General features: G+C 40.5%; 1 protein-coding gene across 3 annotated transcripts in view; it reads left to right on the top strand.

Moving 5' to 3' along the window:
- Positions 1-25,122, top strand: part of LOC129726127 (protein draper) — a 106,108-nt gene that overhangs the window by 57,274 nt on the left and 23,712 nt on the right. For 2 of the 3 annotated variants that reach the window (XM_055682782.1, XM_055682783.1), the window contains exons 2-6: positions 819-2,059; positions 19,782-20,028; positions 20,086-20,556; positions 20,631-20,776; positions 20,896-21,318. In XM_055682782.1, coding sequence (XP_055538757.1) covers positions 1,624-2,059; positions 19,782-20,028; positions 20,086-20,556; positions 20,631-20,776; positions 20,896-21,318 — 1,723 coding nt within the window. In that variant the 5' untranslated portion in view covers positions 819-1,623. The remainder of the gene's footprint in view (positions 1-818; positions 2,060-19,781; positions 20,029-20,085; positions 20,557-20,630; positions 20,777-20,895; positions 21,319-25,122) is intronic. The other variant, XM_055682785.1, reaches the window with a different exon arrangement.

The following is a 25,122-nucleotide window of genomic DNA, read 5'->3' as shown; positions in this document are numbered from 1 at the left end:
TACGTGATAAAACATAGTATGCATGTGATTTTCACGTAGATGTTATGTTTGTCACATAAATCATGAAAACTGACAGAAAATGAATAAGTACAGGAAATTTCACGTAACAATAACGTGAAAAATATTTTGAGTGTATGATTTCTTCAAGTCACGATGTGAAATAATTTACATGTGATGAAAACTAAGCAACTGAGTACCACGTAATTGCCATTTGCACCTTAAGAATGACGGTTCTATACCTATGCAATGATCAGACAATAACCTATAATCGATCGTGGGCAACATACGGGCGGTTGAATATTAAATCTGTTAAGTTGAATTAAGTTGAGAACAGCGTTCTAATGATGCAAAAAACATCCTTCTCTATGTTTGACTTTCGAACACCCTTTTTCGTCTTACCAAACGACGTTTTTTCAGTTATCAATAGAGATCGATTTCACACTATTTAGGGTGTTACAAATAGAATTGAAAACTCACATTATATTTTCCAATCGACGAAATAGTAGGGTGTTTACATTCCAAAAAATGCCATCAGCTATTGTATGCTTTATGAAGGTAAAATAATCATAAAGACATAACAAATTACTGTCAAAACCGGTGCCTTTACCCTGTGGATTTTAGATTTCCCTTTACCCGCAGGTGGCATCAAACGATCTGCCCACAAGGTCGCATTTCCAAACATTCGCTCTAATTAGTCACTTCCTAATTACCCTTCGTCTCAGTTCGTGGAGGCAATCTTTATGAATTCCAGTTTTTATCAGATTCATGCGATATTTTTAACTAATTCTCCGTTTCTCTCTCTCTCTCTTATTTTACAGAAATCAATCGTTATCTGCAGCTAAGCGCTGCATCGTCGAACAAATAAAAACAACCTCACACTCTCAGAAACCGCCAGCGATAAAAGAAGCTTGTCGAGTCGTGTAGTCGGTGCTGCCGTGGTGAAGCTGAATGCATCCAAAGCGGAACGATCGGAGTGAACAAAGAAGCAAAAAAAAGAGTGAATCTGTGCTATGCTCTACAAGTACCGCACCACCAGGCGATGACTGTGTTATCAACAATAGAAGGAAGTACAACGTCAGTTCTGAATAATTGAAAAATTACTGCAAACAAGCTTTATACACAGTGCATGTTCTTTCTTCCTGCTTCACTTTCGTTTCAAATCGCGTCGAATACAGCTGCTAGTAGGTACGCTAGGGGGCTTACCACTACATCGACGGTTCGGTTTAGTAGTCTGATCGATCTGCTCAACTGTTATGATCGACTGACTGACTCATAACATTAGTAGACGTTCGTGATCTTCGGAGCAAACTGCTCGCTGGGTTGGCAGTGATCTGTGAATCGCACGTGTGCGTGTTTCGTTCCACACGAGAGCAATCTTTATGAATGAAACATCAGGCTGTAGTGATTGTGGCGGAAAAAATGTGGATTACGGCACGAAGCGATTGGGTGTGATTGGAATTGATCGACAAGAAAAATAAATAAGATAAGAAGATTTGTGAGGGAATGTGCATCTAGATAGTCACACGCATTTAATTGTTGCAGTGCTTGTGGGCGGTTGTGTTTTTTGGTGTTAGAGCAATTGTATCCAGTTAAAGTCGGTTGTGCGTTCTTCGAGATATCAACATGAAACCTTCACGACTGATAGAATTTAGGACACTAGCAGTAAGTTTACTCCTGAGTGCGGTTCTAGTGGCTGGCCAGCTGGATAAGGTGCTGGTGGATGAGGATCTCGAGGGTCCGAACGTTTGCAAGGAGGTGGAACAGTTTCAGCTGTACGTGACAGCACCCCGGGAAATAACCTACCAAGAGCGATATCAGAAGTGGTGCTTCGGAGTTCCACCTCGGTGTTCGGCGTACAGATTGAAAACCAAGGTAATCAATGAAACCACCAGTGTTGTGAAGGATCGAATTCTGAAGAAGTGCTGCGTTGGTTACGGGAAAAATGAGGCCGGTGATCGGTGTATACCGGTTTGCAGTAATGGTTGCAAGCATGGCGAATGTATTGCCCCCGAGGAGTGCCGCTGTGACCAGGGATATGTTGGGAAGACATGCAATATAAGTGAGTATATATTTTATGTTGTGAAAGGTAGCATTAACACTATTCCACAAGCTGACCCAGCCAGGGGCGACTCGTCCATAGGTGCAACCTGTGCATTGCACACGGGAACTCCATGCAAAAAATATATTTCAATCGCAAATTTATATTAATATTTTATTGGTTTTTAGTTTCACTTCCAAACAGTAACAAATAGAATGATTTGCATGATTACGCGGCCTTGATTGTGATTACCTCCTCAAACTGCGGTTTTCAAAATCTGTAGTTGAACAGGTAGGTTCAAAAGCCACGAGTCGCCCCTGGACCCAGCAAACTTCGCCCTGCTAATCATTTCAAAGTCATTGAATCCTTGCGATTTTTTTTATTCCGTTTCCGTATGACAACATCCTTGACTTTTGGCTTTTGTACATCACGTCTATTCCAAGAAAATATATTGGGTGCATTTCAGTTATTTTCGTTGAAACTCAAGTGGTCATCTTCGAATCCGAAATGATGTCCAGGGTCAATGCTTGGCTTCTTTACATCATTTTGATTACGGACATATCCATATGTAGTAGTATTCGGTTATTTTCGGCTGTTTCCCAGAAGTTGTCATTTTACAATTCAAAATGGTGTCTGAGGTCAATTTGTGGCTCCTTGCATCATTATGGTTCCGGTGATACTCATATTGGATGGTATTTGGTCAATCTTACAATTCAAAACGGTGTCTGAGGTTGATTTGTGGCTTCAGTGCATCATAACAATTCCGGAAATACCCATATTGGGTCGTATTTGGTCATTTGCCGCTGTTTTTCAGAAACCGGAAGTCGCCATCTTGGATTTCGAAATGGTGTTTGGAGACATGCCATAAAAAGGAAGGGTTTCGAAACATAATGGACATGTTTGTTACATCTAAAAACATTCACTTGCAAATTTGGTTATATTTGCTTGATTGGTTCTCGAGCTGTGCGAAATTTGAGTTTCATTTATATGGGACTCCGCCCTTACAGAAGAGGGAGCGGTGTCAAACCATTATGGACATATTTGTTACCTCTAAAAACATTCACATACCAAATTTGGTTGTATTTGGTTGATTGGTTCTCGAGCTGTGCGAAATTCGTGTTTCATTTGTATGGGACCCCTCCCTTGAAGAAGAGGGAGGGGTGTCAAGCCATTATGAATATATTTGTTACCCCTAAAAACATCCACCTATCAAATTTGGGCCTATTTACTTGGTTATGTCTCGAGATGTGCAGAAATTTGTGTTTCATTTGTATAGAACCCCTCCCTTCCAGGAGAGGGACGGATGTCGAACCAATATGGACATATTTGTTACTCCTAAAAACATCCACATGCCAAATTTGGTTCCATTTGCTTGGTTAGTTTTTAAGATGTGCAGAAATTTATGTTTCATTTGTATGGGACCCCTCCCTTCCAGAAGAGAGAGGAGTCCCAAACCATCATAGGAACCTTTTTTGGCCCCTGAAACCCCTACATACAAATTTTCACGTCGATCGGTTCGGTAGTTTCCGAGCCTATATGGATCAGACAGACAGACAGACCGGACTGCATTTTTATAGGTATAGATTGGATAAACTGGAATATAATTAAAACCCATCTCTAGCCGTAGAAAATGTATTTCTAGTAGTTTAGCTTTCGATAAATCCCAGCTTTTATCTAATTTCTAAACAACTTTCCCCAACGGCCTCAGTCTATGGGGCAGTCGAGTCTGTGTCCATTCTTATAGATAGGGCATGTGAGTCCTTCCAACCAGTCCGTAGGTAGTTTCTCCTTAGAACATACCCTCAGGATAATCCGGAATCCGTCCTTCTCAATGGCTTTGTGGTTCTTCAGCTCTCTGCAAACTTTCTCACCTCGCCCAAGGTTGGTGGATCCACAGCTTGGCCATCTTCCTCAAATCTTTTATGCTTCTATTCAGACGTATCTCTCTCTTCGATCTCGATTTAAAATGCGTTCGATGTGAATCTTGCCAACCATGGGATAGTAACCTGAAGCAAGGTTTGGCCTCCGGAAGAACGAATTATTTGCTGGGTTGTTCGTATAACATGTATTTGTTTTAATATGCTGCCTTACTATGTCCCTTAAGCTGGAAGTACAAAGTCAGCAGAACAAAGAGTTAATAGCATGGAAATTTAGTGCTCATTCGATGCTCACTTATTGCCATATCGCCGAATTTAATGCTCCATCATTTCTTTGAAAAATGCTCTTGTTTGCTGGCTTAAGAAAATAGCTAGCAGACAATATAAGAAAATAGCAGTTTTAGTCACAAAACAGTTCTATAACGGTCAAAAACATTTAATGCTCATTTAATGCTCTTGAAAAAACCGGATTTTCAGGATAATTTTATTGATTTTGTATAAATTTTTCAATAGTATGATAATACATGAATAGCTTCAATTTTTTCAAACATTTCCTCTGCAAACAATCCGAATCCTTTTGATACGATTAGATACCAATTAAATGCTTCCATATGCGAGCAGTTTCAATAATTCAGGTGCATTTTTCATTAAATATATTTTTTCAAAAATATTGTTCTGCTAGCTTAAGAAAAAAGTTAGCAGAATATTGGCCAGAAACAGCATTTTTAAGCAATAAACTGTTGTAGAATGGTCATAATAATTTAATGCTCATTAAATGCTCTTGAAAAAACCTGATTTTCATGATAATTTTATTGATTTTGTATAAATTTTTCAATAATATAATACATGATAAGCTTAAATTTTTTCGAACATTTTCCTCTGAAAACAATCAAAATCCTTTTGATGCGATTAGATACCAATTAAATGCTTCCATATGCAATCAGTTTCAATAACTTAGGTGCATTTTTTATTAAATAATTATTTTTTTCAAAAATATTGTTCTGCTAGCTTAAGAAAAAACTTAGCAGAACATTGGCCAGAAACAGCATTTTTGAGCAATAAACTGTTGTAGAATGGTCATGCTAATTTAATGCTAATTAAATGCTTTTGAAGAAACCTGATTTTCATGATAATTTCATTGATTTTATATAAATTTTTCAATAATATGATAAAAACATGATAACACATGAATAGCTGCAATTTTTTCAAACATTTCCTCTAAAAACAACCAGAATCCTTTTGATACGATTAGATACCAATTAAATGCTTCCATATGCGACCAGTTTCAATAAATTAATTGCATTTTTTTTTTTCAAATATATAGCACATCAAATTCAGTACCCAGCGAATCACGGGTTAAAACCCTTATTTCGTACCCTTTTCTATAACAATAGCTTCTCTGGCCATTTTCTAGCAACTGTTGGTCCCTTTTTTCGATTTGTTGGGTACTATTTGGTCACGTTTTACATCAACTTAGTCACTAAAATAACTGTTTCTGACATCGTTGACCACTACCAGCCCTGCTGCTTAGGCAAGGTTCAACTATTAGAATATCAGTGAAATGTTTTTCAACTGATTTTTAAGTTTTGCATTATTCATTATTTTTTTAAACCTTGCGGTTTTGTCGAATCTCGAATCCCTTTTTGTAAACGTTTATAAGATGAATCGCTGTGATTACGGCTTAGCAGTCTTTAAATAAATTTAGAACGACACGGTTTTAATTCGTCCCGACGTTTCAACGCTTGGTTTGCGTCTTTTTCAAGGGAAACTGGTAAAAAGAATTGTATTTAAAAATAGACAAACATATTTTAAACATTTAGAAACTCACAATAATTTTGGTCGAACTATGTCAAGTTGTTTGTTCACTAAACTAGTTGTCATTTACACATTTAGTTGGTCATAATCGGTAACATCACTAAACATAACGAAAAACAAAGTTACAATTATAAACAGTTATCGGTATTGGCAGTCACAAACAATTTCAAACCTTATCACATATAGTACACTAAGTGGCGGGTAAATGTCGGATTTCAGTGTCGGATAAGTATGGCAGTTATTCTGCTTCTATTGAGCTTGAGCTATCTGGCATATTGTTTGATTCTGTGTGGTTTAGTTTGTGTAATATGCCGGCATAGGCTGTGTTGAGGTTGTCTATGTCAACTCGTCTGTTTACTGTGTTGGGTGTGCAATAGATATGACACATCTCCAAAAATGGCAGATGGTGTGAGTTCGGGGCTCTATCTAGTATGTGAGTCTTGTCGAAATTGAAACTGTGTTTGGTGTTGATACAATGTTCGATTAATGCTGTCTTTTCTCTTAGCTCTCTTAGTTCGTTGTTTTGTGTGTTTGTGTCGGTGTTCGCTTCCAAAATTTTGGCCAGCTTGTTTACATGCGATGTGTGTCCGGATAATCTGGTTTTCAATTTGTTCGTGGTCATTCCGATGTAGCAGTTGCTGCAGTCATTGCATGGTATTTTATAAATAATATTTGAGTTGTCGAATTTGTTTATAGGGTCCTTTACGTAACTATGGAATTTGCTAACGGTGGAATTGATTCTGGTGGCGATGGTCAAATTAGGGAATTGTCTTCGGAAAGATTTGATGAGTCGATCAGTGAGCTTGGGGATGTAAAGCAATGATCGATACATGGCTTCGTTAGGCTGTTGATCCGGTGCAGTTGTTGTTGGTTCGCTGTTAGTGTTAAGGTGAGCTGTGGTGATGCTGTTGGTGGCTGGTGGCTGCTGGTCGACAGGTGATGATGGTTCAGTTAGGTGGCTGTTGTTGGTTGGTGGCTCCATGACGATAGGTAGTGATGGTTCAGTTTGGCGCGATGTTGGAACGGTTAACGCTGAGTCTGATGTATGAACGAACTGTGTTGGGTGGGCCTTGCGGTGTTTTCCGTGGTACTCGTTAATGAGTCTGGATACTAGAGTTGCCGGGTAGCAGTTAGATTTCAGTTGTTGGTGAATGATACTGCTAGTGTTGGTGGTGTTGTGGGTGGTTAGTGACTTCACTCGATGAATGAAGTTATTGGCGACGTTAATTTTGTGCTTGTACTGATGAAATGAGTAGAAGTTAAGCATTCTCCCCGACGCAATGGGCTTGCAGTACCAATCGGTCGTGATAGATTGGTTTTCATTTCGAGTAACCATCATATCAAGAAAAGGAAGTTTCCGATCCTGTTCGATTTCGATGGTGAATTGAAGGCGTTGTTCCTGGCGGTTAAAAACTTCTAACACTGTTTCAATACAATTTTTTGGTATTGCAAGGAACAGGTCGTCAACATATTTACGTAAGAAAGGGACGTCAAAAGGTAATTCTGCAAGCGCTCTTGTTATGATGTCTTCTAGTACTATGTCTGCCAAAACGGGGGACAAGGGGCTCCCCATAGCTGTACCATAGATTTGAAAATAAAATTTGCTGTCGTACCTGAAATAGCTGGCTTCCATGCAAAATTGGACAATTTCCAAGAAGAGGCTAAGTGTTATGTTGGTTTTTACTTTTTTCCATCGTTCGGTGATAGAAGTGATGACCTGCTGTCTGGGAACGTTGGTGAATAGTGAGACTACGTCCAGGGAAACCATTATGTAGTTCTCTGGGAGAATGATTGTTTTTAACTCTTCGCATAATTCAAAGGAACTGAAAGTGTTGTAGCGGCTGGTGAGCGAAGTGCTTAGGATGTTGGCGATGTATTTGCATAACTTGTAGGTGGGGGCTGAGTAGTTGGGTACCACTGGACGAAGAGGAAGGTTGTTCTTGTGCGCTTTCGGCTGTCCGTATATTCTGGGGCAGGTAGAGTTGTAAGTTTTAAGACTTTTAGCTGTTTTCTGGTCTATGAGTTTCAGGTTGAGGAGTTGAGTAGCAAAACTGTTGTTCTTTTGTTGCAATCCACTAGTGGGGTCTCTTGGCACTTTGCGGTATGTTTGTTCATCTTCAACAAGAGTGCGCATTTTGTTTTGGTAGTCTTTGGTGTACATTATTACGGTACGATTTCCTTTGTCGGATGACAGTATCAAAATCTCGGGATGCGCTTTGAGGAAATTGCCAGTGACTTTTTGAGCCGTTGAGCACCATCTACCAAGTGGTTCTAAGGCGTCAACTTGGGATCCAAAGCCATGAATGAAGTTTAGTATGATGTTGGTGGCTTGACATCGGGTGGTGTCCTGTATCCGTTTATCTTAGTGTGATTGGATAATGTTTTCCACGTCGCACATAACGTGAAATAGTGGTATATGTGACAGTTTAGTGACAGGAAAGGCAAATTTTGGACCGAGACTTAATAGAGTTATAGTTTCGGCGGGTATCTGTAGGCTGGTTGCATTCGTAATCGCTTTTTCATTCACTTGCATGTCTGTCGGCGGAGCGTGCATGGAAGCGTATATGTTTCTCAATTTGCTGGATGTTACCTTGTTTCTAAGGCATAGAGTGTTTTGGAAAGCGATGGTTTGAGTGTCAAAATACTGTGAGGCTGCTTCTTCTCCTATCATCGTGGTGAGGGTTTCCCGGGAGTGCTGGATGGAACGTTTCAAACAAATTGAAACCACAAATTGAAAACCAGATTATCCGGACACACATCGCATGTAAACAAGCTGGCCAAAATTTTGGAAGCGAACACCGACACAAACACACAAAACAACGAACTAAGAGAGCTAAGAGAAAAGACAGCATTAATCGAACATTGTATCAACACCAAACACAGTTTCAATTTCGGCAAGACTCACATACTAGATAGAGCCCCGAACTCACACCATCTGCCATTTTTGGAGATGTGTCATATCTATTGCACACCCAACACAGTAAACAGACGAGTTGACATAGACAACCTCAACACAGCCTATGCCGGCATATTACACAAACTAAACCACACAGAATCAAACAATATGCCAGATAGCTCAAGCTCAATAGAAGCAGAATAACTGCCATACTTATCCGACACTGAAATCCGACATTTACCCGCCACTTAGTGTACTATATGTGATAAGGTTTGAAATTGTTTGTGACTGCCAATACCGACAGCTGTTTATAATTGTAACTTTGTTTTTCGTTATGTTTAGTGATGTTACCGATTATGACCAACTAAATGTGTAAATGACAACTAGTTTAGTGAACAAACAACTTGACATAGTTCGACCAAAATTATTGTGAGTTTCTAAATGTTTAAAATATGTTTGTCTATTTTTAAATACAATTCTTTTTACCAGTTTCCCTTGAAAAAGACGCAAACCAAGCGTTGAAACGTCGGGACGAATTAAAACCGTGTCGTTCTAAATTTATTTAAAGACTGCTAAGCCGTAATCACAGCGATTTAAAATACCTCTACAGTCGACCTCTCAACGAACAAGTTTATAAGATGTTTAAATACTTCCCTCTCTCACTCAATCCTTGCGTAATTGTGCACACGGTGCATACACAACATGCTGAAGTGATGAACACACACTCTAATGTCAGTGTCAGCTTCAAATGACCAAATGTCCTAAAAAATATTACTCTTATTTTTTTTTCTTCATCTATAATTTATTTGACACGGCACAAATACAATTTAATGTTTAACGGCGCCAATTATATCTGGTAGCTTACTTTCTAAAGTATCTTAATAGCTAAAAGCAAATTTTTTATCCTCGCTGCCGACTACGAGCTGAAACTGAATCTAACTTAAAGCTAGAATGTTTGCATTAAAAGCACTGATTTGTTGTTTGATGGTTTTCCATCGCCATAGGTAAGCAGCATATTGAATATGTTCCGGACTGGCATATTGGGTTGTCTCCCTCGGGACCTGAGAGTATCGTGCGGGTCTAGTTGCTGTTTCCGGATCCGGGGTCTTAACGTGTTTTTGTCGTTTGGTTGGATGTAGGCGGAAGGGAATAGGATTAAACTGGGGGCGTGGATGGATTTCAGGAAAACGTATATAAGGGACATGTAGGATAGGTCACGGCTCGCCAAGACATCACGAACAGGAACAGCCGGCTGCCTACTTTCGGCCTGCAGGGAAGCTATTAATTTAGACCTGGCGTCACGGTGTACAGGGCATGACCAAACCACATGCTCTATGTCGTGATAACCCTCACCACAGGCACAGATACCTCTTTCCCCGAGCCCAACACGACGGAGGTGCGCGTCAAATCTATAGTGATTGGACATAAGCCGGGACATCACGCAAATGAAATCCCGACCTACATCCAACCCCTTGAACCACGAGTTCGTCGATACTTTGGGGATTATGGAATGTAACCACCTTCCCAATTCCCCTCTGGTCCAAGCATTTTGCCAACTGATGATCATATTCTGACGTACAAGTGCGAAAAAGTCATTAAAAGCAATTGGTCTTTCATAAATATCACCGTTTGTTGCGCCCACCTTAGCCAAAGAGTCCGCTTTCTCATTACCCGCTATCGAGCAGTGAGAAGGGACCCACACTAAGGTAATCTGAGAAGATTTTTCGGATAAAGCACTCAGATGTTTCCGTATTTTCCCCAGGAAATACGGAGAGTGCTTAACATCTTTCATCTATCGGAGAGCCTCAATGGAACTGAGACTGTCCGTAAAGATGAAATAATGGTCCGTGGGCATTTTTTCGATAATCTCTAGGGTGTACTTAATTGCAGCCAATTCTGCGACGTAAACAGAAGCAGGATTATCGAGCTTATGGGAGACGGTTAAATTGTTATTGAAAATACCGAAGCCAGTGGACCCATCAAGAAGTGATCCGTCAGTGTAGAACATATTGTTGCAGGTGATGTTTCGATATTTATTGGAAAAAATTTTGGGGATCTGCTGCACGCGTAAATGATCCGGGATTCCACGAGTTTCTTCTATCATGGATGTATCGAAAAACACAGTAGAATCAGAAGTATTTGATAAGTCGACACGATTTGGAATATTCGAAGAAGGGTTAATATTTTGGGACATGTGATTGAAATACAATGTCATAAAACGGGTTTGAGAATTAAGTTCGATTAACCTTTCAAAATTTTCAATCACAGGACGGTTCAAGACCTCACATTTGATAAGAATACGAGAAGACAGGCTCCAGAAGCGGTTTTTCAATGGTAGTACTCCAGCTAAGATCTCCAAACTCATCGTATGGGTCGACAGACAATACAGACAGACAATATCGTTGTTTGGTAAAGCCTTATAAGGTCTCCTGGATGGGCTCCCCACCATTGTCCGGTTATTGTACGAAGAAAATTCACTCTTTGTTGACATTTTTTCATCAGATACCTCACGTGACAACCCCAGGTGCCTTTAGAGTCGAACCAGACACCAAGATATTTGTGTACCAAAACCTGAGAAATCGTTTTACCCATTAATTGTGTTTGAAGCTGAGCAGGTTCATGCTTCCTAGAAAAAACTACTATCTCAGTCTTCTCCGGAGAGAATTCGATACCTAGCTGTAAAGCCCAAGCAGACGAATTGTCCAAAGTATCTTGCAATGGTCCTTGCAAATCGGCAGCTTTGGCTCCTGTAACAGAGATTACACTGTCGTCTGCAAGTTGTCTTATCGTGCATGAATTTGCCAGACATTCGTCGATGTCATTTACATAAAAGTTGTAAAAAAGGGGGCTCAAACATGAGCCCTGGGGAAGACCCATGTAGCTAATGCGAAAAGTTGCCAAATCGCCGTGCGTAAAATGCATGTGCTTTTCGGACAGCAAATTGTGCAAAAAATTGTTCAAAATTGGAGAAAATCCTTGTCGGTGAAGTTTACCCGAAAGAATGTCAATAGAAACGGAATCAAAAGCCCCCTTAATGTCCAAGAACGCAGACGCCATTTGTTCTTTGTGAGCATACGCCAGCTGAATATCTGTTGAAAGCAACGCAAGACAATCATTCGTCCCTTTGGCACGGCGGAAGCCAAATTGAGTATCTGATAGTAGACCATTTGATTCGACCCAATGGTCTAAACGACGGAGTATCATTTTTTCCATCAATTTCCGGATACAGGATAGCATTGCAATCGGCCTATAAGATTTGTGATCAGAAGCTGGTTTCCCTGGTTTTTGGATGGCGATCACCTTCACTTGCCTCCAATCCTGCGGTACAATGTTTTGCTCCAGGAACTTATTGAACAAGTTCAACAAGCGCCTCTTGGCATTGCCGGGTAGATTCTTCAACAAGTTGAATTTGATTAAATCTAACCCAGGCGCGTTATTGTTACAGGACAGGAGGGCAACTGAAAATTCTGCTATCGTAAAAGGTGGCTCTATCGCGTCGTGGCCCGGAGACGCATCACGAACAATATTTTGCTCAGGAACAGAGTCCGGACATACTTTCCTGGCACAATCGAATATCCACCTACTTGAAGACTCCTCGCTTTCGTTGACCGTTACGCGATTCCGCATTCTTCGGGCTGTGTTCCAAAGAGTGCTCATCGATGTCTCCCTCGACGTCTCGTTCACGAACCGACGCCAATATCCGCGTTTCTTTGCTTTAGCCAAGCTTTTAAGCTTGGCATCAAGCTTCGAATACCGTAAATAGTCGCCAGGTATACCTCCCTTCTGGTAGGCCAAAAACGCGTCGGATCTTTGCGTGTAGACATCGGAGCACTCTTGGTCCCACCACGGAGTGGGAGGCCGTTCTTTGATCGTTACGCCGGGATATTTCTTCGTTTGGGCTTGCAACGCGGCGTCGAGAATCAAGCCCGCGAGGAGGTTGTATTCTTCAAGTGGTGGATGATGTTGAATCGAATCGACCGCTTTTGAAATCATTTCCTCGTATAACTTCCAATCGACATTCCGTGTGAGGTCATACGGAATGTCAACTGGTCGCATGCAAGTTGACCCGTTATTAATTGAAATAAGGATAGGCAAATGGTCGCTACCGTGAGGATCGAGGATTACCTTCCATGTGCAATCCAACCGTAGCGACGTCGAACATAAGGATAGATCCAAAGCGCTTGGGCGCGCTGGAGGTTTCGGGATACGTGTCATTTCACCATTGTTTAAAATAGTCATGTCGAAGTCATCGCAAAGGTTAAAGATTAAAGAGGAGCGGTTATCATTGTAAGGAGAACCCCAAGCCACACCATGAGAGTTGAAGTCTCCCAAAATCAAACGTGGCGAGGGAAGAAGTTCTATTAAATCAAAGAGCAGCCGTTGCCCAACCTGCGCTCTGGGAGGAATATATATTGAGGCAATACAAAGCTCTTTACCATGTATTGTCATTTGACATGCGACAACTTCGATGCCTGGAATCGAGGGGAGGTTAATACGATAGAAAGAATAGCACTTTTTAATCCCTAAAAGTACTCCTCCATATGGGGCGTCTCGATCAAGGCGAATAATATTAAAATCATGGAAGTTGAGATCAATATTTGAAGTAAGCCAAGTTTCACAAAGGGAAAATGCATCGCATTTGTTTTTATTTATCAAAACTTTAAACGAATCAATTTTTGGTAAAATACTTCTACAATTCCACTGTAAGACAGAGATAGAATCCTTCATATACGCAGTTGAATTAGGCATCGAAGGATACAATCGCTGCAAGGAGGGGCCATTGGGCAGTCAACTGCTTCAAAAATGATCTAACTGTTGGGAGGAATGCTGTAAGAAAAATTTTAATTGGATCGGGTACATTGAAATTTTCAAAAATCCAGTCCACAATGTCAGAAAATTTCACTAATCCAGAGTTTGTTTCATCAACTGGATGTGCAAAAGGAACAACTGGGGTTTTAGATGTTCCTGGCAGTGCTGGGAACTCCTTCTGGGACTTTAAATTTGCAAGCCCAGGAGGAGTTTGCTTCGGTTTTTCCGCAGCACTGTTTGGTTTGCTTGTAACTTTCATTTCACTTTAAGAAATCTTAGGACATTTTCTGGGAAGTTTAGGAGAGGAAATATTTTTCCTCTTTCTAGACTCCCCAGGATTGGCGTAAGATGTTCCCGCTGGTGAATCGTCAGAATCGGTTTCATCAGAGGACAACAGATCATAAGGGTTTGATGCAATGGGAGAAGTGGTAACGGTCTTCTTCAGCATCTCAGCGTAAGAACGCTTCGAACGCTCTTTGAGAGACCTCTTTATTTTATCCCTGCGCTGCATGTACACCGCACATGTCGAGAGCTCATGCTGACTCTCCCCACAGTGAATGCATTTTTCAGCATTTTTACTGCAGGAATCATCCGCATGATTCTCCCCACACTTGCCACAACGTGCCTTATTGCAGCAGTAGGCGGCGGTGTGGCTTAACTGCTTACAATTCAGGCAGTTCATGACGCGAGGCACATATAATCGCACAAGGAGACGAACCCGGTGGATCGAGACGTGGCTTGGTAGCGCTGACCCGGCGAACGTAACTCGAAACGAGTCTGACGGGGTGTATACTGTTTTGCCACCGATGATCGATGCTGACCGCAATTGCTTGCAGTCGAGCACCTTTACATCGGGACAGGTTTTGTTTTTAAAGCACCCTTTGGCACTTGCCAGTATACACTCGACGGACAGACTCGAATCGGTTATGACACCGTCGATCTCCACGTCTCGTGCGGGTATGTAAACGCGATACTCGCGTGTGAAGAGCTCAGAGCAAGCTATATCGTTGGCCTCTTTCAGGTTACTGACCACGACATGGAGCTTGTGAGGCCGGACCTTGGAAATTTCGGTCACGCCCTTGTACTCCTTCGTCAGGTCTTTAAAAATCTGCAAGAGGTTCAACTGTTTCGATTTCGGTCCCGCCTTTGGCCGAAAATAGACAGTATAGCTGCCCTGGGCTCCGTCTGGGTAAAGCCTGGGGCGAGGGGGGACTGAAGAATGAACAGGGGAGGGGGTAACAGAAGGGTCAGGGTCAGTGGGGTTCGGGGATGGTGGCGCGGGAGGCGAGGGATCTACATCCATCCCGCTAAGTCTAGCGCACTAGCGCCGACAAGAGCACGTACCTTTTTACTTCTTCCTTTCAGTAAGGTTGGTTGTCCGATCGTTCGAAGTTGCAGCCGTTACAGCCAGCAGCACCAATCAGCAGCACCAAACAGCCACCAGCAGCGAGCCAGGTGTGAGATCACTCCACACAGCGATACAACTCACTGTCAACTGATGGCTTCTTCTTTTTCCTCTTTTGTGTCTCGTCCACTGCTGTAGCACAATTCAGCCAGCAGCCAAATCGGCTTACGCACCAGCTGGTAGTCACGATGCGAAACAGTTGCACAAAGGCGCGACCTTGAACCCGGATTTATTTCACTCGACCAGGCAAACAATGCCAACACTTGTTCACACGTCTTTTGTTTTATATTCTATCGGAGCGATCACCGATCACACGTCCGATACTGATGCGTGTTCGGCACAGAATCTAAATATTACTCTTATAATATTACTTTTTTTATTACTCGTACTGGTGAGCAAGTTGCATGAAATCTCCTGTCTTTATCCTTCTGCGCAAAATCAATTTCTCTCTTACCATCGCAAAGCATAATAAGTCACGGGCTCACGAGAATTTTGCGCGCGAGTTGTCTCATGTACGCGACGCCCATGCACCTCATTCGTTTTGTCAAAGACGAGAGATGTGTACGTCGCAAAAGAATTCCCATTTCCATGTGACGCGCAGTGGCGTAGGGTCCACCTGTGCAACATGTGCACTGCACAGGTACTCTGTTACCTAATATCTAAACTCATGCAATTATCGAAGAATAATAATAATTTAAGAAAAAAAAAAACATTTTCTTCTTTAATTTACGGAAAAAGAACTTAAGTTAATGTTTGTGTACATGTAGCAAAATCAGCTTCGCGACGCCTTTGGTTGCGCGACAAGGCTCGTAGGCCGAAAACATACTGGCGCGTCCTGCCGCGGGTTGATATACAGCGCTACTACTCCGCGGCGTGGGTCGCGCCGGTGTGTTTTTGGCCTACGAGCCTCGTCGCGTCACCAGGGGCGTCGCGTGGCTGATTTTGCTACATGTACACAAACATTACTTAAGGTATTTATTATTCATGTATTATCATATTATTATCATATTATTGAAAAATTTTTACAAAATCAATGAAGTTATCATGAAAACCAGGTTTTTTTCAAAAACATTTAATGAGCATTAAATAATTATGACCATTGTACAACAGTTTATTGTCTAAAAATGCTGTTTCTGGCCAATGTTCTGCTAACTTTTTTCTTAAGCTAGCAGAACAATATTTTTGAAAAAATATATTTAATGAAAAATGCACCTAAATTATTGAAACTGCTCGCATATGGAAGCATTTAATTGGTATCGAATCGTAGCAAGAGGATTCTGATTGTTTTTAGAGGAAAATGTTTGAAAAAGTTGAGCTATTCATGTATTATCATATTATTGAAAAATTTATACAAAATCAATGAAATTATCATGATCATCAGGTTTTTTCAAGAGCATTAAATGAGCATTAAATGTTTTTGACCGTTATAGAACTGTTTTGTGACTTAAAATGCTATTTTCGTATATTGTCTGCTAGCTATTTTCTTAAGCTAGCAAACAAGTGCATTTTTCAAAGAAAAGATGGAGCATTAAATTCGGCGAAATGGCATTAAATGAGCATCGAATGAGCACTAAATTTTCATGCTATTAACTCTTTGTTCTGCTGACTTTGTACTTCCAGCTTTAGGGACATTGCCTTACTAGGGCCGCGGTGCCTAATCTCGCAACGGTCCTGCCATCTTAGGTGTAGCTGGCGGAAAATTGCATTTCCTAGTTCAACCGTCCGCTCCGGATTAGTCGCTGTCAGAGCTGCCCCTGACATGGGGAGTCCTAAATTTGTCATTTTTAGTAAAATTGGGATGAATAGTTCTCGTTTCATGTCTTGGCATGTATACTTGCAAACAAAATTATAAATGTCACTCTTGTTCCAAGTTTAACCAGCAGAGATGTTTGTGTTATTAAAATAGATTTTTTTGTATGGTCCCCACTGCGACCAGTAGTTTTTTTATCTTTTGTGTCATTGTCCGGTTGTTTCGCTGTTCGCACATTTTTGTTTTTTACCTTTTTGCAGTGTTACTTATTGGAAAGTAATCTGTTCCGTGTTATAGTTCTTCTGTCTTCTCCTTCAGGCTTAGTAACCTACTACCTTCTTTATCGACCTTATTATATCCTTCTATAAGCTATAACTCTGATAGCGTATAACGTGCTATAGTCTGTGATATTATCGAAGCTTCAGACCAGTTGTTATTAAGTCGGGGGGAAATTTTGTGTAGAAGAGCCTGAGAATAAACCAGGGGCGACTCGTGGCTTATAAATTTTCCTGATCAATTGTAAATTCTGGAAATCACAGTGGGGAAGTATTCACAATCATGTCCGCGAAAAAATGCAAGTTATTTGTTTTGTTACTATTTAAAAATAATATTAAAAAGTAATAAAATATGAAGATAAATTTGGATTTGAAATTTATTCTGGCCTGGCGTCTCCGTGTTCAATGCACAAGTTGCACCTATGGACGAGTCGCCCCTAGAATAAACTTATACTTGAAGTCCTTTTGCCAACAAATGGCTTGGTTCTACTAAGATTCGAACCTAGTACCACTAGCTTGTCAAAGCGAACTCTGTACCCTCTGTGGCTCAAAGCTCTACAGGATAATAGATGTTAAAAACGATAGCATCAACTGACAGTTTGTCTTCTGTTCAGCATATTTTCCATAAGATGAGGCCCTCCTTCAGAAAACTTTCTAAACGTTGTGTCTCATTGTGAAAACAAAAATTGTGATGCAAATGGGGTGCACAGGCTATGCTCCAATTTTTGAAAATCGTGACAGTGAGGAGATATAAGACCTAACACTCTGTAAATTCAATTCCACACAAAAAGTTACCCCCTGTGTTTGTAATGTTCTGGCAGAGTGGGAAAGAGTAGTGATAGATCATGTTGTTGTAGTCTAGTTCAGGTTTTAAATTGAACTATGGTTTGTTTGATTGCTACAATCATGTTTTCTGGGCATGTTTGAACAACAAATGAAGTATTATGAAAAAAAGCTTTGTCTATTTTTTCCTTCACGTACCCCAGATTGAGAACCGCTGATCTGGACGACGTTGTTAAAATCAAAACATCCTATATCATGAACGCTTATGAAGAAACTTGTCCTTTACGCACGTCGCACAGAAGGAGTGAATGCTTTTAAAATTGCCCGAAAAGCTTTCAAAAATGCTCGAATAATCTTCTGAACGACGGGGTAAAAAAACCCTCTGCACAAATGTCTCTAGTGTTAATGAAGCTAGCAAACTTAATAAAATTGTAACAAAGTGTAAGGAATCCCAAATTAACTTCATCAGGGATGAAGATGGTAACTTTAGTCTAAATGATAATGCTGTTTTACAAAATCTAGTCTTTCTAGCTCCTTCCGATGATCGGATGATGGCTTGCCAGCTAATTACAATCGAGTAATAAATAAGCTCCAGATAGTTTTTCGCCATATAATACAACTAGAGCTGACGGAATATACCCATCTTTGTTTCAGAAACGCTTTAATTGCTTGAAAAATATTTTGAAGCAGATTTTCACTTGCAGACTTAGCGCAAGATTCATCCCAAAATCCTGGAGATAAATAAACGTTAAATTTATTCGTAAGGGGGAAGTTCGTTCCTCCTTACATGTTTAGAGAAATGATTGATCATAACATTAGTGATAAAACTTTGTCCAGACGACCTCTTCATGAAATTCAGGTTGCTTAGGAATCGTAATTTTAACTCATCGTTAATGCTAGGTGTTTTGTCACTCCAATGTCGAATCTTGTAGCGGACGGTCTGCAACGAAAACTTAATGATATAGGTTTCGCTGATGATTATCTTGTTTTTACCACCGGAATGTGTATTAGCACAATATTCAGCATGACGTAACGAACGCTAAACGAAACTGAAAAGTGGTGTCCATAAATTGGCTATCCGTAAATCCCAATAAAACACCGCTTGTATTATTTACTTAAAAAGAAAAATCATCGGTGTTCGTTCACTCCGTTTCTTTGGTTCTAAAGTCTGTAAAACAGATCAGGTTGAACACCTTGGAGTCGTATTAGATTCTAAGCTCAACTAGTCTGCTCATATCGACTTTAGAATCGAAAAAGCATGCATGACCTTTGGACAATGTAGACGAACAATTGGTAAAAGCTGGGGTCCTAAACCTAAATATATGAATCTACACTGCAATAGTAAGACCAATATTAGCTTACGGATGTCTCGTATGGTGGCAGAAGGGAGAATTGAGTATCATTCAGACAAAGCTAAATCATCTTCAGCGCATGTGCCTAATGGCATTGCCATTATTAAATAGAAAGCCTACTCATGCGCAGACCGATTACAAGCAGGTGGCAGGTGGAGATCAGTTTAGTCATTCCAGAGTTGTCATGGAACATAAAAATCACTATTTATATAAATAGAATGGTTATCGTCTGACACGAGTCTAGCACGAGTGGTCATAAAATCGAGTGATAGTTCTTTTAACTAATACATGCTACGTGCCTTTTGATGGGAACGTGAAAAAAGGAGTTTTTTTGCAATCTGAGGAAAGCGCAATTTAAGAATTAAATTCAAAGTGATCCAGAACGGCGTAACCTTGAAAATGTTTCGTTATTCTGTAAGCTTCTAATGCAGTGGCCTGATAACGGTTTGATTATAGCTATTGTCTAACGGTGCAAGAAAGTGCGAAAACTTTGTAAGCAAATCGAGAATATGTTATGTGTAAATTGGCTATTCACGAATTTCTGATTTTTCTGATTCGAATAATGCAAAAAAGCTGTCACAGATCGAGTCCTAGTTACAAATTTGGTAGTTGTCAAACAAGATTTCAAACAAGATTTTAATTGATTGCATTTTTTGACTACTACTTACGGTTACAATTATTCAAGCCAAACCGGCACGATATTTTATAGCTATCAGTAAAAAAATCTAAAAATCGAATTATGTTATTATTTATCGATAATTTCTCTCCCTCCTCTTTACAGACTGTCCGCCAATGCGATGGGGTTCGGACTGCAGCCAGACTTGCGAGTGTAAAAACAACTCCACCTGTAATGCACAGGACGGACGGTGCCACTGCCAGAAGGGCTACCGGGGTCAGTTCTGCGAGTTCCAGTGTCCAGCCGACCGGTTCGGCCAGGATTGCAACGAAGTGTGCCAGTGCCGGAATGGTGGCAAATGCGACCCGATATCGGGCGAGTGCTATTGCGCTCCGGGTTTCACCGGACCATTGTAAGATCATTGCATTTACAAGGCATTACTTTTATTAACGTGCTCAATTCGTTTTAGGTGTGCTCAAAAATGTCCGGAAGGTAAACATGGAGAACAGTGTCGATCGGACTGCCGCTGCCAGAATGGAGGAAGCTGCGATTCCCAAACGGGTGAGTGCATTTGCCCTGCCGGCTATACGGGAACGGTGTGTGCTAATCGATGCCAGGGTCAACGTTACGGATTGAATTGTGCTGAAAAGTGTGAGTGCTTCAATGGGGCAGATTGTAACCATATTACGGGCGAATGTATCTGCGCGCCTGGGTTTATGGGTTCGAAGTGTTTGGACTCGTGTCCCAACAACGCGTACGGCATAAACTGTACGGAAACTTGCCGTTGCTTGAACGGAGCCGAATGCAACTCGGCCACCGGAGTGTGCACCTGCGCTGCTGGATGGACCGGAGCAGACTGCGGACTGCGTATCTGTCCGGATGATCGGTTCGGCGAGAAGTGCAGCGGCCAGTGCGAGTGCAATGCTAAGAATACTAAAATGTACGTTAGACATGGAGCTTTTTTGGTTGTTTGGTTTGGTTTTTAATGGTTTAATTTTTGTTCGCCAACTGAAGGTGTCACCCTTGGACCGGCAAATGTCTATGCAAGCCCGGATGGAGCAGCGCTTCGTGCGATAGGCCGTGTCCTTTCCTACGTTACGGACAGGATTGTCTAATTCATTGCAACTGTAAAAACAACTCACCATGCAGTCACATTGATGGTACGGGTTTTATTTTCTGTGTTGGTTGATTTTTATTTTGAGTTTGCTTCATTATTTTGGTTTTTCAATTTTCTTCCCTTCGTAACTTTACTTATCGGAAAACGAATTTTTGAATGCAGGATCCTGTAACTGCATTGCCGGTTTCATGGGAGATAACTGCGAAGAACATTGCCGAAACGGAACCTACGGACAGAACTGCAGTGAAAAATGCGAATGCATGAACGGAGCTACCTGTGCGCCGGAAAGCGGTCAATGTTTCTGTGCGCCCGGCTGGCAGGGTCTCCGTTGCGATCGGCCGTGCGATACCAATTACTACGGAAAGGATTGCACTGAACGATGTACCTGCATTAACGGTGGTGTCTGCAATCCCGTCAATGGCCAATGCACATGCCCAGCAGGGTGGACGGGAGAACTGTGCGATAAGAAATGCGACTCCGGACGATTCGGACAGAACTGTTCGCAAAACTGTGATTGCCACTTGGAGAACACGTTGGCCTGCAATGTGACCACCGGGAAGTGTATCTGCAAGGCAGACTGGGGCGGTGAGTTGAGTTGTTTTGACTGGCTTGAGCTACGGTGACTGGATAAATACTAACTTACGATTATATTTTCGCAATCGCCACAACTAACAATGGATCTCCTGGTGTAGCAGCACTTGGTATACCTAATTGACTTTCTTCTGAGAGTTTAGCGGCCCATAGTGTGTTTTTGTGTGAAAACTGTCGCTCGTTCACTATTGCACGTTTCATTTTGTATTTATAATTTCACTGTAGATATCAGAACCCATGACCGCAAAAAAGTTTACCCATATCTGTTCTCGACTCCATAGTCCAGTATTAAAATTCTATCATTACTCATTTGTGAATAATCTATCGACCGATACTATTTTCACCTTAAATTTCATTCAAACTTAACCCTAATATGTTTTTGTATGAACTACTTCCTAGAAAGGGAATATTTTACAACTTAATAAGTTTATCCAGTTCATCCTGTATAACTGTTAAATTTTCTCTATTACCGGGTTTTTGACTGTCAGTGATGAGATACGCTGACCAAAAAGTTTATTTTACCCTATGAAAATCGTGACAATGGAATGAAAAATCGACCCAAAACTACTTCTTCTCTGTGTGAACTCATGATTGCGACCAGAGACATTTGATCTAGTGTTTTTTTCTATACTCCGTACTTCATATTATTGGTTTATTCTATGAGGGACTTTTTATGTTAGGAGGAAGGAGTCTCATCGAAACCACGTTCCCCGTGCCAATATCGCCAATTACAATTCCCTGGAAAGGAATAACATTTCTATAGGAAGGAATCATTTTGTTAAAAGCAGACTTATGAATGGTCACGGTAGATCCCTGCGATAATCTTTTTTTTTTCTCCTAACGGAAGCAAACCTCGCTGTCTAAACATTCTCGAAAAAACATGTCTAACGAGTACTCGCCGCCACGACGTTTTTTTAACATTTTTTAAAAATGAGTCTAATTTGAACTTGTAATAATATTTTCCAACAAAAACGGGATTTAAGTGCGGAAGCAATCTTTTAATGAAATAAAATTTTAAAAATATAGTAATAGTGTTGATATGTCACCATAAAACAACCCCCTATTAGAAAAAAAAACAAAATTTGATTGAACAGGATTGAGTAGACAGAAATAAAACGAAATAACATCGCCGAACGAATGACAGTATGCATCTCTTTGACGCGCGAATGTCAATTGACCATCTGTTCTTTGTGCGAAAGTCGACGTTGGTTCTATATTTTAGTGATGGGAAACTTATCGATACTTATCGATAATATCGATAAATGCGGGACATCGATATTATCGTTAATTTTTTGACGTTAACGATAATTATCGATATTATAAGGGTGAGCACAAGTCAGTGCGGCTGGTTACTGGAGGAGACCCAAAAGAAGGAGACCTCACCTACCCTACCCCAGGAGTTGCTTTTGCCGCTAGGTATTTGTTGGGTGCTGCTATTCGACAAGATTTAGCTTTGTTGGGGGTGCTGTGAAGGTTCACCTCGGGGTGTCACTGAGTTTCTGAGAAAAAAAGGCAACTAAAAAGGTATTTATAGTTTTTAGTTTCCTAAGAACAAATGAACTCGACAACATAGTACTGGAGAACTTCAAAAAAATATCTAAACTTTTTGCACCATCTCATAAAAAGCAATGATACGAAATTGTAATAAAATGCATTTTCACATGCATAGCGGTAGTCTATTGGTAACTCTCTGGTAATTGTTTAGTTTAACTGGGAACTGTTTAAGTTTAAAGTATCTGTTAGCCAACAAACAATTTTTAGTTCCACTAAAAATCCAAATCAACAAAATTGTTGCGCCAAAAAAAGTGTGCTGATTTTCACAGCGGGTAGACAAAATAATTGAGATAAATAAAACTCTCAAATTTTAAATTGCCAGAACTTTGCGAAAAATGAATCAATTTTGATGACCGGTTTCATTTCACTGGAAAACTATCCTAGTTTCCTAGTATTACTTGGGAACTTGGCGTGACCAACCTACACCGAAAATGTTGCGTATTTCAAGAGTATGTGTCAAAGTGTACATTTTAGCAACGCATAGAACGTTTTAGGCAACTAAATTAACTATCTAAAATACTTCATTTAAAAGAATCTGAGATCACCGATATTATCTAAAATCATTTTTCGTTTTTTAAATTATATTTTTTTCAGAGTAGGATCCTAAAATAATTTTTTATATTTTTGAAGGAAAGTTCAGATAATTTTTACCAAGATAAATTCATTCATAAGAAAAAGGTTCAAATACAGTTAGGTTTTCTTACATGCCTCGTGAAAAAACCATGTTAAATCAAAAATCCTCTTGATAAACCGCTTTAATTCTAAAATTCGTGTAAAAAACCACGTTAATTTGAAAATCTGCATAAATAACCTTTTAGAGAAAATCCGCGTGAAAATAATCTGACCTTTTTAAATGTTAATCCAGATAAATTTTCAAACGCAAGTTTGCAAAGTTGCTTGGTCTAATAAGACCTACACACCCACAATGTTCGATTGAATTCTGCTAGAGTGCTGCAAGCTCAAAGAAAATTAGTACCCAACAGGGAAAAAACCGCCAAAATCAACACCCATACTTAATTAATTCATACCTCGATAATTCCTTGGCGAATTTTCAATCTTTGGCTACCAATAAACCCGAAATCAATTCTGATTTATTGACAACATATAAACCTAAGTGAAACAGAATGTCAGAAAAAGTTCTACGCGTTGCAAAAATGTACACTGTGGCAAATCTGAAACATTTCCAGTGACCCTTGGCCACGTCCAGCTCTCAAGTAATACTAGAAAACTAGGACAGTTTTCCAGTAAAATGGAACCTGTTTTGTCAAAATTGATTCATTTTTCGTAAAGTTTTGGCCATTTGAAAATTGACAGAATTTTGCCTGCTTCAATTATTTCCCTGATTATACAACCTTCAAAACGAACTTCGGCTTGAAACTACTCCGTAGAAAGCACTCCCGGCGTGAAACCCGAAGACTTTCCAAAAACAAACTGCTTAACTCGTCCGGTTGTTTGAATTTTCATTCTCAGTATCGTAAGATTTGTCATTCAAGGTCTTAACACAATGGATACGGTGCGGCTGCGTTTGCGGCAATTTGACAGTTAGCCCATACATTTACTGTCAAATTAACGACAACGCAACGTAAACGTATCCATCCTGTTTGGGCCATCACTGTCTCTGTTTTTAACAGATTTACATAGCAGAATTGCATTTGTTAAATAACGTTTGCAATGAAAAAATGGATAAAAATTGCCGCTTTTTCATGGGTTTACCTTTAATCGCACTGACAAAACTACTCATGCATCATCAATCATAGTAACCCATGACTTAAAAAAAAAAAATTGACAGATTTATCAGTCAAACTTAACTGTGATAGTGAAAAAAGTGAAGCTACTTCGTTCAGAAGTGTGCGCGTTCAAAGAACGGTACCCCGCCGCGTCAAAAACGGACATCGTGCCGCACTTTGTGGACGCCAGGAAAGCTATTCTGACATCTACAACACCTTGACACTATTGGACAACGATCAGAGCATCGAAAGAAAGCCCGGTTCCGGACGGTCAACGACCCTGAGCGACAAGAAGCTTCAAAGGATGCTGAAGAGGAAGACCGAGGGAAAAGTGGCTAAATTGCTACGTGCACTTGGCCGGGAGGTTGGTGCATGCGCTGAAACAGTGAAAAAGTATCTGGAGAACATGGACATACATGTCAGGAAGCGGCAGTCTCGTCCACTCGTCCACTGGTCTCGGAGCTGCAGGCAATGACGCAGCGACAGCGGTTGAATAAGATAGTCAAGTCGATTTTCC

Source organism: Wyeomyia smithii, chromosome 2 (genome assembly GCF_029784165.1).
Source record: "Wyeomyia smithii strain HCP4-BCI-WySm-NY-G18 chromosome 2, ASM2978416v1, whole genome shotgun sequence".
Classification (NCBI taxonomy): Eukaryota; Metazoa; Arthropoda; class Insecta; order Diptera; family Culicidae; genus Wyeomyia; species Wyeomyia smithii.
This window is presented reverse-complemented; position numbering and strand designations above follow the sequence as displayed.